Source organism: Amphiprion ocellaris, chromosome 2 (genome assembly GCF_022539595.1).
Source record: "Amphiprion ocellaris isolate individual 3 ecotype Okinawa chromosome 2, ASM2253959v1, whole genome shotgun sequence".
In the NCBI taxonomy this organism is placed as follows: Eukaryota; Metazoa; Chordata; class Actinopteri; family Pomacentridae; genus Amphiprion; species Amphiprion ocellaris.
This window is the reverse complement of record NC_072767.1, coordinates 8382141-8398542: the sequence shown is the minus strand read 5'-3', so window position 1 is coordinate 8398542 and position 16402 is coordinate 8382141. Positions and strand designations below refer to the sequence as shown.

Genomic DNA, 16402 nt, shown 5'->3' with positions numbered 1-16402 from the left:
ACAGATTGTTAGTTTTCGTGAAAATATTCAAGTTTCTTTCCAAATGTAGCAGAAATTCCACCAGATTTTCCATTTCCTGCTATTATATATCATGTTTTCCTCTTCCTTTATGTTGAGGTTTGTCAGTTATCTCAGTAAACATGTATATTCTGCCCTACCAACGCTTTTAATTCTGCAAGTAATGGAATTAAAATGAACTGAGAAACTGAGTGTCCGGACTTAAACAAATGCCATCTTGGTTTCCACATGGTCTGGATCTCCGTCAATGAGCTGCGGCATCTTTTCCGACGCTAATTTGCAGAAGCAGACTGCAGCTCCAGCTGACATGTGTTATCTCCAAACTGGCCGCTGATTCAGCCGAGCAAAGAACGGAGGAGGAGGAACGTTTGTGGTTAAACTCTCAAACCTTCTGTCTCCCCAAAGCCTCCTTCTGCTCCTGCTCCTGTCTGAGGCCTGGAACAGCAATCTGGAAGTTCCCAAAGTGGAAAAATCCAGGAAGAGATTCGGAACGATTTGGGATATTTAAAATCAAAAGCAAAGTAAAGTAAATGCAGTTTCTTGTGTCATGCTCAGAGTAAGAATGAAGAAGTTTCAGATGAATGTTTGTACCCATAAAATGCTAAATATCAGTGAGATGTGGATGGATCTACAGTTTTCATGTTCTCCAGATGTTTCCTCTGGTCTCCTCCTGATGTTAGAGGCCTAAAACAATAATCAAAAGTTCCCAAAAGCAGAAGAATCCTGGTTAATATTCAGTTTATGTGTAGAAATTGTGAAAGATTTGGGATATTTAACATAAAAGGAAGAAAAAAGTAAATCCATTTCCTTGTGGCACGTTCAGAATGAGGATGAAGACGTTTTAGATGAACGTTTGTCCTGATAATATCAAGCTATTATCAACGAGATACACACTGATCTACAGTTTTCATGTTCCCCAGATGTTTCTTCTGGTTTCCTGACGTTAGAGGTCTGGAGCAAGAATCAGAAAGTTCCAAAATGTAGAAAAATCCAGCCTGAAGTTCAGTTTTTGTGCAGATATTGTGAAAGAAAATTTGAACTAAAACAGAAGAAAAAGAGTCAGTCTAGTTTCCTGTGTGTTACTCAGAGGTTTCAGATGAATATTTGTACCCATAAAATGCTAATTGTGCTGCTGTTATGGATGAGATGCTGATTATGTTGAAGCTCCAGGTTCCTGCAGTTTCCAGGTTCTCCAGATGTTCTCCTGCAGTCTGAATCCTGCAGCTGAAGTGGAATCCAGCTCTGATTGTCTGTCAGTCAGTTTCCACCCTGAGTGCAAGTTTTTAGGAACTGAACAACACCGAGCAAGCAAAGCAGATGAATAATAAATGATAATTACTGTCTGCTGCGTGCACTTTAACTTTCATCTGATTGTTTCCTTCAGTTTATCCATCACCAGTCAGATGTGGGCTGAAGCTCATTTATTCAGCAGCTTCTCATCTTCAAGTCTTTGGTTTCTTTTGTCATTTGTTCTGCTCTGGTTCAGTAGAAAGACCAGAAGGACTCGAACCTGTCAGCTGATTTAATCATCACTTGCAGATCAATAAGTTCCCTCTGATTATGGGTTAAACGTCTAAATCTTGTCTTTGGTTGGATCACAGTCTTTTAAAAAGATTCCTTTTTTTAACTATTAACTGCTATTTCACAGATTTTCCCTAGTTTTGTGAGATCTATCTACTAAAATCACAGAAAAAAAATTAAAAATCAAATGTTAACCCTAAAAATCAGGCACATCTGTAATATTGGTAATTAGGTCTTGTACCGTGTTTTTACTGCATGTAAATCAGCAAAAATATCATTATTTGACAGATGTTTGCCATTATTTGAAAAAAAAACTATTATTAAGGACTGAAAAATGGTAAAATATTTAACTGTTATTGAAGAGATTTTTCTTGTTTTGTTAAATTATAGATTATATTTATTGAAATCCCAGAAAAAAGTATTAACTGACATACTGGTTGCTAGAGAAAACAAATAATCAGTTCTATAAAATTACTTGTAAACTGAAAAAAAGTTACATAAATTAACATTAAATATTTTAAAAAGCAGCAGATATTTTCTGTTTTTTAATCTAAATTAAAATAAAGCTTTAAATCTAATAATTTTTTACTTGTTTTGTTAAAATACAGATAATCTCTGGTATAATCACAGAAAAGGGGTATTATATTACTTGTAAACTGTAAAAAAATAACAAAAAAATCAATTAACATAAAATCATTTTTAAAAAGCAGCAGATATTCTCTAGTAAAATCACAGAAAGGGGATATTAAATTACGCATAAACTGTATAAAAAAATTACATAAATTAACATTAAATAATTAATAAGCTGCAGATATTTTCTATTTTTGAACAAAATTAAAATATAGTTTTAATCTTTTTTCCTGTTTTGTTAAAATACAGATAATCGCTAGTGAAATCACAGAAAAGGGATATTAAATTACATATAAACTGTATAAAAAAATACATAAATTAACATTAAATAATTAAAAAGCTGCAGATATTTTGTGTTTTTAAACAAAATTAAAATATAGTTTTTAATCTTTTTTGCCTGTTTTCTTAAAATACAGATAATCTCTAGTAAAATCACAGAGAAAGGATATTAAATTACTTATGTACTGTAAAAAAAATAATAATGGTGTTTCAAAATAAAAGCACAGGTCAAAACTGTTAATAATGTCCACATTAAAAACCAATATTTTTACAATGTGTGGCCTTCAAATGACACAATTTTAGTGCATTTAAAAACTAAAAGAACTAAAAGTAGGATTACTTTACAGATCTTTGCATTATTTTCCCCATTTTTTACATTTTTTTTTCAGTTTTCCTATTGACCCAATAATCAATATTATCAGCTTCATCTGTGAGTGTTCAGGATGTTTTTGCTGATTGGTTTGATATAAAACTCTAACTTTGGTCTCCACAGTGCAGCTAAAACTTTTCTCCATCTCGTCATTTCAAACAGACAAAACATTTCTGACATCTACTGTCTCTGCTTAAACAGCTCGTGTTTGGTTTTTAATGGAGCTGTTCAGGCGTCTCCCCTGGTTTCTAATTGTTCACGTCGTCTAAAGAGCACCAGGCGTTGAAGACGAGCCTCCTCTCTAATTACGCAGAGATTTCAGTCAACAAACGCTCTCAGCTGCTTGTCAGGAAACAGCAGCGCGCCAATTATGCAGTCATGTGCCTCCAGTTTTGAGCTGGCATTGCAGAAAACACTCAGTCAGGGTCCTTGGAGACGAGAGGAAAACTTTTAGCTTCCTCAAAGTAACAGGCAGACAAAAAGATGCTGTTTGTGGATTTCTTTTCTGAACGGAACCGGAGTTTTTGGCAACAACAGGATGTTTGGTTCGTGGTGTTTTCCACTGACGTCTTCATAAAAATCACAAATTATTGCTTATCAATATAGAAACAACTTTATTCTAAAATTCTGCATGTATAATCTGCACACGGACACTAAAAATGTGAGTTTCAGAGCAAGAAATTTGGAAAAATTGCTGTGAAATTATAACATCAATCAGAATTTAACCCCGTTGGCAGATGTTTTATTCAGTTTATTTATTTCTGTAATTTTTTAGCCATTTTAGCTATTCAATTTTATTTTTTTATCACTCTGTTTGCAGTTTATTTGCACGAGTACATTACAGTACAGGTACTTTGGACTTATTTTTCTTAAAATCAGCTTTATATGTAAAGAGAAGGTTAAAAATAAAGGTGTTAGCTGCAGCAAAAATAGAAGAATATACATTACAAAAACAATTTGCCACAATGGCTGTTTGGTTTATAGCATTTTCCACTGATGTGTGTTTTTAAAAATCCCAAATTATTGCTTGTCATTACAAAAAAAAACATTTTATTCCTGTGTATAATCTGCACACAGACACTAAAAATGTGAGTTTAGGTGCAAGAAATCAGGAAAAATTGCACTGAAATTATAATATCAACCAGAATTAGGAGCTTTTATGTGCATTTTATTTAGCTATTTATTTATTCCAGTTGTTTCTTTTGAGTCTTTTAGTTGATCAGTTTTGCTTATTCTACAATTTTCTGAGCTTAATTAAACTAGTCAGAATTTTATTAGACTTCTTTGTAGGAATAATCAAAGGAAAGAATAAAAATAAGAGCTCCAGCAAAAACATACAATTATATTTTATAAGAATAAAAATAAATACACATTATTAAAAGCACTTTGTATAGAATAAATATGAAAATAAATACTCTGATTGCACATATTATATAATTTACAAGAGTAAAATTGCACGTTGGTTCAAAATATTGCATTAATTTCCTTCCTCTTTATTTTTTATTTATATATATATATATATATATATATATATATATAAATATATATATATATATATATTTATATATTATTTTATATATATATAAATAAATAAATAAAAAATTTTAGTTCTTTTTTTCCTCGTTTTTTCCATAGTTGGGTGATACAGAGTTCACTATTCACGAGTATATCTTTTGTCTTCATGCTGTATATATAATCATTTTTTCCCAGAAATTTACTGAAAACTCACTCTGAAAGCTGCAAAAACAGCTGGAAATATTCTCACAAATTCCTGATTTGAGTTAAACGACAAAATAAATCAATCTACAAACATTATGTGAGATAAAAATTGAGCTTCTTGACTGAAGGTTTTTCTTTTCTTTCCACCAACCTGAGATTAAGTCACTGAACTGACCAAACAGCGGATCGTTCAGTTGCATGAAATACATTTAGATGGGCAGAAAAGAGCAGCAGCAAATTTTCCAGATTTCTCCCTGAAGGGAAACTGAGCAGCTGAGTGCCTCCGACAGCTCGACTCTGCTGTCAGGAAACATGGAGATCAGAAGGGAAGCTCCACGCTGCAGAATAAGTGAAACCTGACGTTGTGGTTTATCTCAGAAAAATAAAGGTTAAAGGTGGTAAAATCGGACTGGAGCTCAGAAATAGGACGTTACATTCATAGAGTTACTCACTGAACACAACAGAGACACCAAACCACAGTGGAAGTTAAATTCATTCATGAACTTTACCATTTATTCAACCAGCTGTCACCAATATTATTATATGTTTTAATAATATTTAAAAAGGTTTCTGCTGTATACTGTAGAGAATAAATAAATAAAGTGTACTTTACCTGCTTCTTATGAAAATTTTAACATTTCCAAACTGTCCCTTACATGTAAAATATATACAAAAAACCAAAAAAAACATCTGCATTAAATGATAATATAAGACATACATGAAAAGCTTCACATTCACCAAAAATATATTGTGTGCATCTTTGCAGTTCAACAATTGTGATGAATTTATTTCTAATATTTCATAATATTTAATAACATAAAATTTAAAACTTTAACATTTGATTTACATCTGTAATAATAATAAAAATTATTATCACTATTAATATTATTATAGTTATTATTATTTTTATTATTATCATTGTTAAAGTAATCATATTTAATAATATTTAATGTAATATTTGATTAATAATAATAATAATATTTGATTTACACATAATAATACTTACATATTATTATTGTTATTATTATTGTTGTTGTTCTTACAGTGATCATATTTAATAATGTTTAATTTAATACTTTAATATTTGGTTTATATATGTGATAATAATAAGATTTTTATTACATTTTCCGACCACTTTAAAGCTTAAAAACATGGATTCTTGTAATGTTTTCAGTCTTTATTTTTTTAAGTCTTTGTGGCTTGTGAACAGCTGAGAGTTCACTCAACTCATTAAACCAGAGGGAAAAAAATGTAAGAAATAAAAGTAGTTTTTGACAGACTTCCCAGGATGCACTGGAGATCTCAAACTCCCCAGAGACTTTTATTTTTGTAATGAGAGAAAACAGACATGATGAGAACTTACTGTTTAATTTAGTTCTGGTTCGAAATGAATTCAGTCTCTTCAACCGTAGAGTTTTATTTTTATCTCACAGAAAATGGCGGCAGCCTCAAAGTCTTGAACTGGCAAAAAAAATAAATAAATAAAATTAAAAAGTCCTTAAAATTGGAAAATGTAAAATAAAGAATCTTCCGTCCGAAATCTATGGTCAGTTAAACTTCAAATATTAGGCTGATTGAACTTGTTTTAATTTAATTTCATTCAACTAGTTTCACACTTTCACAACTTATAAGATGATTTTGGACAAAATGAATCAACCGAAGTGCAGTTAACTCATTTATAAGGTCGCAGGGGACCATGTGTTTTAAAGTTCGAATAGATGCAATAAAAGAAATAGTGCAACAGCATTAGTAGGAACATGAGTTGCTTCCATTGTCTGTTGCCAAAAAAACCCTGCATAGAAATGTTTGACTTCCGACTTCTAAAAGTTTGGATGTCTTCTCCTGCCAGTTCTGTCTTCAACTCTGGACCTGCTGGACCTCAGCGAACCAGTGGAGAGGAGGAACAGCAGAGACAGGAAGAGTCTGCTGTCGTCAGTCCAGAAGAACAACCGGAAGAAGACGGATGAGACGGAGCTGATCCAGGTGGAGGCCGAGCAGACTGGACCGAGCATGAGAACCCCGGAGAGGACATCGCTGGACTCAGGTACAGACTGAATGGTTCACGGTCTTCTATCAGAACCAGGACTTTAATGCTCAACACTCTGGACATGTGACAGTAGTTGTAGTAGAGGAAGCTAATGCAGCTACAGAGGCTTGATGATTCCTAAAACCCCTCATGAGAGATAACAAAGTTCACCAATCAGAGATAACGGGTCTAACAATGGTTTGTCCTAATTATTCCAAATAACACCATTTTTTACTGCATTTAAATCAGCAAAAATATCATTGAGAGATATTTGCTATTATTTGGGGAAAACATTTTTAAAAATGTATTCTAGATATCTAGTAAAATCCTAGAAAAACTGAAAATAATTTACATGTAGACTGGGGAAAAAAATGAAGGACATATATTTTGGGGATTGAAAAATGGTGTATGGATTTTCCCTGTTTCCCTGTATGTATGTGTATATATATATATATATATATATATATATATATATATATATATATAGATAGATAGATAGATAGATAGATAGATAGATAGATAGATAGATAGATAGATAGATAGATAGATAGATAGATAGATAGATAGATAGATAGATAGATAGATAGATAGATAGATAGATAGATAGATCTGCTTTTAAGTCTTTTCTTTGTTTTTTTATGTTTTTATTGACTGTAAAAAAAATGAGGGTGTATAATAAGAATGGGGAAACGTTCTAAATTATTATGTATTATTTTACAACATTATTATTTCTTGTTTTGCTAAATTATAGATAAATTGATTTGCTGAAATCACAAAGAATCAATTCATGGATATTGATGGTAAAAAAAAAAAAGAAAAAAATTGGAAAAGAGACAAATAGAAGAAAAAAACACTCCAAAACTGTAAATGTCCATATCAGAAAAATGTTTTTGTTTGTTTTGGTTTTTTTTTCAAATTTTTTCTTTTCCAATACAGTTTACGGTGTTTAAATCAACTTAAAACATCTTTATTTTACAGATATTTTCACAAATGTTGAACATTACAGATTTTTTCATGCATTTTTTTCTGACACAAATAATGTCTACAATACAAGGAAACTCTCAGTCCAACATCCAATAAATCCATTAACTTGACCTCAGTGTCCTATCATTGATCTGACCTGTTCTGTGGTTTAAATACATCATAAGCACCTCATATCAACCACTTCATCCAGATCCATAACTCTGTCCCCCTCCACCACCAGAACTCCCACAATCCCCTGAGGAACTGACCCCGCACATGCTCAGTGTGAACCGCGGAGGGATCAAGCCAATTTACTGTAATGAAGGGGATCATCTTTGAGGACATTAAGAGGAAATGGCCAATTACTTCAGTATTTGTCAGCTGAAAAGGTTAAAGTCTTCAGAGAGTCAAACTGTGGCGCGGTGAATAATTCATGTCTCTGAGGCTGATTAGAACTCCGGTGTCATTTACCAGCAAACTTCTGGTCCTCTTACAGCTGCAGCCAGATGTTTTAGACGTCTGCAGCTTTAATGTTGGTCTGTTTTTAGCTCCCTGTTTGTATCACAAAGATTCCATTGGAGAAAACAGCTTTTAAAAGGTTTGTGCTTCGACTAATGGAAAAAATAACGAGTTTCTTTTGAAATTAGTGTCACTGCTTGTTAATTTTGCTTCTGTTTCACAATGACGTTCGTGTATATTAAGAGAGAGCACTTTGTCTTTAGGGCAGCTGATGTATCACAGGGAATTAAAGTTTTTTAAATTTCATATGTTGACCAAATTACCCCAAAGACTCAGAAATGTCACAAAAAACACAGAAATCCACCACAGAAAAGGCCAAAAATTTCCAAAAAGAAACATAATCATCACAAAAAGATACAAAATTTCAACAAAAAATGCAAAATTACCACAAAAAGACACAAAATCAAAACAAAAATAGGTAAAACTACCCAAAAGACTAACAAATTCTGAAAAAACATTCAAGAATACCAGAAAAAGGACCAAAATTAACCTTAAGAAGACACAGAATGTCAACAAAAAATGCCAAATTACCCAAACAGACAAAAAAAATCAAATCAAAATAGACAGAACTACCCCAATATTGCATGCAATTTGCCACAAAATCCACCCAAAAATGCAAAATAACCATAGAAAAATGCAAAAATGTCAAAAAAGACCCAAAATTGCCACAAAATACATAGAAAACTACCACTAAAAAGGCCAAAATGTCCAAAAAGAAACAAAATCATCACAAAAGGACACAAAATTTCAACAAAAAATGCAAAAACCCACAAAGACACAAAAAATCCACACAAAAACAAGTAAAATTATCCCAAAGACTAAACATCGCTGCAAAAAAACATGCAAAATCACCACCAAAAGGGCCAAAATGACCCAAAAAGACACAAAATCAACAAAAAAATAGACCAAACTACTCCAATATTGGAAAGAAAATGCAAAGAAATGCAGAATCTCCACAAAATGGGACAAAATTTCCACCAAAAAAATGCTAACTAACCACACAAAGATGCAAAACTGGCACAAAAAGCCACAAAATCAAAACAAAAATAGGCAAAACTACCCTAAAGGCAAAAAAAAAATGCTGCAGAAAAGATGCAATAGTGCCACAAAAGGGGCTGAAATTACTACAGAAAGATACAAAATAGCCACAAAAGGTCAAAAAGTAAATAACAAAAATAGCCACAAAAACAGTCTCCACAAAAAATCCAAAATTACCACAAAAGACATAAAATTTGGCAAAATGACCTCCCATATTAAACATCACTGCAAAAAAGATGCAAAATCATCACAGAATGGCCAATATTACTACAAAGAACCACAAAATCATCATAAAAACACAGAATTTCCAGAAAAAAATGCAAAATTACCACAAAAAGACACAATATCAACACAAAATGAATAACATTTCCTGGAAAAGAACGTGCAAAATCACCACAGAAAAGGTCAAAATTACCCCAAAAAAGCTCCATATCGACACACAAAGACACTAAATTGCAAAAAAACAAGTAAAATAACCACAGAAAAATGCAAAATCAACACAGAAACAGCTAAAGACTAAAGTTTGTTGCAAAAAAAGATACGGTATCACCATAAAATGGCAAAAAATACCACAAAGAAATGCAAAATCACCACAAAAAGGGACAAAATTTCCACAAAAAAATGCTAAATCACCACACAAAGATGCAAAATTAGCACAAAAAGCCATAAAATCAACACAGAAATAGGCAAAATTACCCCCAAAGACTCAAAATCGCTGCAAAAAAGTGCTAAAACCACCACAAAATGGCCGAAATTACCACAAAGAAACAAAATCACCTTAAAAAGACAAAAAAAATCCAGCAAAAATGCAAAATTACCACAAAGTGACAAAATCACCACAGAAATAGGAAAAATCACCCCAAACACTAAAACTGCTGTAAAAAAAAAAAAAAAAACATGCAAAATCTCCACAAAACGAGCTGAAACTACTAATGAAAGATGCAAAATTGCCACAAAAGACATAAAATCTCCACAAAAAATCCAAAATGACCACAAAAAGACACAAAATAAACACAAAAATTCTGCAAAATTTCCTCACAAGCTAAAAATCACTGCAAAAAGGGCAAAATTGACAAAAAACAAACAAACAGTGCAATCAAATCAGTTTTAGATACAATCCAGGCATCACAGACTAAAGAGTTTTCTGTTTTTTGTTGTTTTTCTCTATAACCAGCTTTGAGTACCAGTATTAATTATGGGATGCATCCTACTGTGAACAGTTTAATGTCTCTGACACATAGTCAGAGAAACAATCCTTGGTACCCTGGATGGGTTTCTGGTTTCTGATAACTTTAAAAAGTGCATAACCCTTTCAGCATGTGTGATCAGTGTTGGATCAGGGTCTCATTCTGATGATTTTATTCTGTTTAAGTCTTTATTATTTCGTTACTGTCACTAGTTACCATCTGTTCTTTGGATAAATGGGAGGATCTGACTCCGAACCCGGAGAGAAACGGCAACAGGAAATGGAAGCTGGAGAGACGACGTTCATCTAAAAACTCCTCCAACGAGTTCCTGTGGTAGGTTCTGACCTTTGTGTTGTTCAGAGATTACAGCGTGTTGGAGGGAACTATTCTGCTCCTCTCGCTTTATAGTCGGTGTTGTCATTTATTATTCATGGAGGAGTTTGTGTCCTGCTACACACCTGTGATTAGAGATTGCTTTTTTTTTTTAACTAAAACCACAATGTTTCCCTCCAAATCTGCTCCGAAGCTGCATTTCAGTTCAGTTTTTTTAGTTTTTTGCTGTTTTTACTCTCATCAGCATCATTTTTTACCACAGCAGGCGTATAAAAAGCTAAAAAGATTACTGTTGACAGACAAAACAGACACTACAATGCAGCTAAAGAGGCAGGTTTCCATCAGGAGGTGTTGGAAGGCAACTGTGCAAAGTGATTATTGGATTTCTATTTGTCAGCTTGTTGTGTTATCTCCCAGTAGGATGAAAAAAATCCAGCTGTATTTGCTCTGTAATCTGAGCTTTAACTCCAATATTTACCAAAATCTAGCTTCCATGCAGGAAAAAATGACAAATATGCAGAATCTCAGTCTTCTTTTCCAGTACAGCCATTTTCTATTTTATAAACGGCTGGATTTTAGATCAGAAATTTCCTCAAACTGATCTTGAAACTGGATTTCCAGGTCAACAAAAGGGTCATTCCAGAACTGGAGGACATTCAAACTGTTTGAAAAATGAACCTTCTCTTTTACAATGTTCTGCTCCATATTCATCAATAATAGGTAATAAACTATCAAAGGCTTGATTGGCTCAGCTTACACATCAATGGTAGCATTTTTATTCCATGTTTTATTTGTTGTTTGCTAACCCTACTCTAATCACAGTAACAGGGTTGCTAATCCATGCTAATGTAACACTAAATGACAGAAATGTGACAGAAAATGATAAAAACAAGACACAAAATGACAGAAACATGGGCAAAACAACAAAAACAAGACACAGAATGACAACAATAAGACACAAAATGACAGAAATGAGATGAAACGACAAAAACAACACACAAGACAACAAAAACAACACACGACAACAAAAACAAGACACAAGATGACAGAAACGAGACAGAAAACAATAGAAACAAGACACAAAATGACAAAAACAAGACACAAAACAACAAAAATGAGACAGAAAATGATAAAATCAAGACACAAAAAAACAAGACACAAAATGACAAAAACAAGACAGAAAATGACAGACATGAGACACAAATTGACAAAAAACAACACACAAAACAACAAAAACAAGATAGAAAATGACAAAAACAAGACAGAATTGATAAAAACAAGACACGAGACGACAAAAACGTCATCATCAGTTTCAAGGATGGCTTTGTGTTTGTTTGTGGTGCATGTTGTGGGACACACGTTCCATGCATAATAATTATTATTTAGAATATTATGTTGATTAAAAAAAATTCCCACAATTACAAGAGACATCAATGAAAAAATAACACCAAAAAAAAGGAAGATTTACATTGCATTTTAACTGTTTTATTTGCGATTCAGTTTGATCATCAAGTGGGTGGGACAAAAGAAAAATGGCATTTTAGGGGAAACTCCAGACTTATTTAGTATTTTTAGAAATATTTACAAACATTCTTTCTTTCTATTTTTTTTTTAGATTTTGTCTCAGGACAAGAACGTTTACACAACAACTGCATGTTTTAGCATTTTGTATGTGGATTATTTGAAATTTAATATAAAATGTCCTCCAATTCTGACCCAAAAGCTTCAAGGTGACAACAATTTAAAAGATAAGCGACATTCATGCTTGTTCAGTGCATGTGGGATGCATTTTAAGAGCTCCGTTGCTAAAAAAAAAAACAAAAACAAAAAAAAAAAAACTTGCACCATTTTTCCTCCTTCAGGTCCATTGACTGTAAAACGCAATTAGACTCGTCAAATAAAAACACCTTGGAAGCCAAAGTGGAGCCGGAGTCGGCCCTCGCATCACAAGTAAGTCCTCATTCTGACAGGAAGTAATCATCTACATCATTTTGGAAAGAGACAAATGATGGATTTAACTCTATCTAGCGACTGCATGCTAACGTCGTGCTAACGTTAAAGTGTGTATCTACTAAGACGGCCTGTTTGTGTGCATCATTGTTGTCCTAACACCTACAATTCTTCCATTTCAGCTCAACAGGCAGTATATTAGTGGAAGACATGTAAGCCTCCCTACGCATCCTTTCATACAACACCGAAAGACTTTCACATTTGCACCGGCGAAACAGCATCACTTTCAATTCCACCATTTGTAGCCATTGTACCCGAAGCCAAAAGACCCCTTTCAGGAAATTCAGATTGTTCCTTTGTGGTGCTACGAGGTCCAAATGTCAAGCGCTTTCCTCCTTAGTCGATGTCTCTGTGTAGGTCTGCATAAGGGGTCTTGTTTCCAGACGCCATTATTAGATTAATAGTCCATGAATTATTCAGCAGTCTCACTCGGAGCCCATTTAGCGTCGATCTCGGCGAGCTAGCTAAGCACACAGCACCTTTTCAGCGCTACGATAAATAATAGATTTGGGGATTAAAGATAGCTGTCTGAGACGGAGGGAAATTATTGGCAAACAAACACACAGGACTCGAGTTTACATGATAGAAATACTGCACAGACTGGGTTTAGTTTCATGTTTGGCGGCTACACGCACACACAATAACGCAAAGTGCATGCAAAGTGTGTTGCATGAAATTTACATAGACTGAAGCAACACAAGGCTGCAGCTTAGAAATATAAGCTCAGTTAGAGATCAGGAGCTTGAAGCAATCATTACATTAGCAGTGAAGTTTATTTTTGACGTTAAAACCAACATAATATTCGTAGTACTAGCTTTATTTGTGTAGCATCTTTCAAACAAAAAGTTACAAGGTGCTTTACAAGATGCGTAATATGATAAATCAGTATTTAAAGTCAACTTAGAGGCTCTCTGTGAACTTTCAGCTTCATCTTTGAATAGAAATACTGGAAATGGAACTTTATATTACAGGTTTTTAATGTTTTTTTTCAAATCTACAATAACTTTAGTATATCTAATGAAGCCATGCAAAGTTTTACCTCCATACTATGAATATTTTTAGAGTTATAGGTGCTTGAAGTACATAGAGGTGGGCTTTTTAATTTTCCATCATTTCTGAGCCACAGAATTTCATCAGTACAGCAGATCGACACATGGCATTTTAGGATGAAAAACACGAGTTCTAGTAGAAACTGCAACTAAATGAACTTCAAAAAGCTGAAAAAGTACCACAAAAATAGACAAATTAACCGCAAAAATTGCCAAAACAGGGCTAAAATTACCACAAAGAAACAAAATTAGCACAAAAAGAGGTGAATATACCACAGAAAGACACAAAATTTCCACTGACAGATGCATACTTACCACAAAGACTCAAAATCAGCCCAAAAAATGCAAAATTACCAAAAAAGACAGAAAATAACCACAGAAATCCATAAAATTACCCAAAAAAGGGCACAAAATTGCCAGTAAAAGATTTAAATCTAGTTATTGCTCATTTTTCTCTATAACCAACTTCTAACATCAGTATTATGGGCTGTATCGTAGCTTGAACAGTAAAACTGCACCCCAGTGAATGCATAGTCCTGACATTGAAGCACAAACGTGGGAGTGTGATGATATGGGACTGGGAAAAAAATGTATAAAAAGTGCATTCTAGGTAAACTTTCAGAGATGGTTTTGTGTTTCTTTGTGGTCATTTTGTGTCTGTTTGTGGTCGTTTTGTGTCTCTTCGAACCAGCAGTACCACAGTGAATGCATAGTTCTGACAGTGAAGCACAAAGGTGGGAGTATGATGAAAAACTTTAAAAAGTGCATTCTTGGTAAACTTTCAAGGGCGGTTTTGTGTCTATTTGTGGTTGTTTTGTGCCTTATCTGACCAGTAGTACCACAGTTGAATGCATAGTCCTGACGGTTAAGCACAGAGGATGATATGTAGCTGGAGAAAACCTAAAAAAGTGCATTCTGGGTAAACTTTAAAGTTGGTTTTGTGTTTCTTTGTGGCCATTTTGTGTCTGTTTGTTTTTTTTGCTTGTGTCTGTTCTGACCACTAGTACCACACTGAATGCATAGTCCTGAAAGTGAAGCACGGAGGTGGTAGTGTGATGACATGGGGCTGCAGAAAACTTTAAAAAGTGCATTCTGGGTAAACTTTCTAGGCTCATATCAGCATGTGCGATAGGTGGTTGGCCAGAACAAGTTCTAGACAATGAGAGGATCAATTTTACACACATTTGATACCAGAATCATCTTATAGACACAATTCATTCTGTTGCAAAACTGTAATAGAGACATATTTTTTAAAATAGCGCATAAAATTTATGCTAAAAGTTGCTCATATAAAAGAATGTGCTGAACAAAAGTGAGATTTCAGGTTTAGATAAAAACTAATCTGGTTGCAATTTTTAGCAGAACATGTTTTTCTGCTCTAAAAATGTAAGGTATCTAAAATGTGGAGCAAAGAATAGAGTTATGAGGGTCAAAAATGCAAGAAAATGCAATGCAGATTAAAAATACATGAAATTTCCCTTCAGGGGTCTGTAACTCGGAAAATATTCGTAGTATGAAGGTAAAACTTTGCATGGCTTCAACAAAGATACTAACGTTACTGTACATAAAAAAAACAGCTCATTCGGAGGAGGTCAGGAGGGAATATTTTTAGATTTAGTTGTTATGTTACGAGCTTTCAAACAAACAGGCAACATAAAAACCAAACAGTTTCCTCATCATAGGACATACTAGCTCTACAATGCAACACAATGTGATGCATCTTTATCTGCATTTATTATAGATGAGAGAACTTTATTAATCTAGAAGCAAATTCTTCCACATTAATCATGTGTAAATTCTTACAAATTAATCGTGTAAAAATGCTTTTTTTTGCAGCATTTGCTTCGTTCTTTTAGCATTACAACATGCATATGTATATTTAATGCATATTTAAGACCTCTAAAGGATTCTCATTTAAAAGCAGGTCAGCTGGAAAAATTAAAAAGCCAAAGCAGCTAAAAGTTGACATTTCAGTCAGCCAAAAGCCCAGAACCACCAGCTGGAAATAAGATGCTGCTTTTTTCTGCTTCTGTATGAAATCAACGACTGAATGCTTCAAGAAAAATCAAGACGTTTAAGATGTAAAGGTGCCACCGATCACCAAAAAGAATCAAGCTAGATGTTGCTTCTGCCGTTTCTCATTCACTTACTACATTTCCCACAATGCAATTCCATAAAAACAGCATGCAGACATTCTTTATAAACACACACATCTAAACCTGATGATTAATATCAAATTAGTCAAAACACAACATCCGGCTGCAATGCCTTCGGGTCTGTTGAGTCTTGTTCCAGAGAAACTGCTGTCACTTCCTGTCCTACACTAAATTCCTTCCTCTAATTAAGTAAAACTGAACATTTGTGAGTCTGGAAAGAAGCCCTCTTTGTTTCCAAACACTAGCACCACAGGCTAACTGCTCCTGTTTCCCTGCAGCTAGTTCAAACATTTTCTGGTATTAAACCGTCAGAATACTAAATCTTGCCAGATTTCTTAGAGGGGAGGGATTAAACTGAAAAACTAGAGTGAGACTAAATGGTTTGCAAACATTGTTGCAGTGTTTTTTGGGGTGGATTTCTCCTTTAACAAACCTGAGATAACTGTGCAAATGTGGCAAGATTTTCTTTTAAACACTGCATGCATTTTGTTTCTGTAAATAAAAACGTGGTTATCTTCGGGCTTTTTCCTCGGTGACCTAAATTAGTCCTGTGTAATGAGTCTACAGAGATGTTACAGGTAATG

At 33.8% G+C, this 16402-nt stretch overlaps 1 protein-coding gene across 3 annotated transcripts in view; it reads left to right on the top strand.

Annotated features, from left to right (window-relative positions):
- Nucleotides 1–16402, top strand: part of pex5la (peroxisomal biogenesis factor 5-like a) — a 198729-nt gene that overhangs the window by 113324 nt on the left and 69003 nt on the right. For 2 of the 3 annotated variants that reach the window (XM_055016548.1, XM_055016539.1), the window contains 4 exons: nt 6387–6581; nt 10483–10603; nt 12466–12553; nt 12736–12765. In XM_055016548.1, the coding sequence (XP_054872523.1) occupies nt 6387–6581; nt 10483–10603; nt 12466–12553; nt 12736–12765 (434 nt within the window). The remainder of the gene's footprint in view (nt 1–6386; nt 6582–10482; nt 10604–12465; nt 12554–12735; nt 12766–16402) is intronic. The other variant, XM_055016544.1, reaches the window with a different exon arrangement.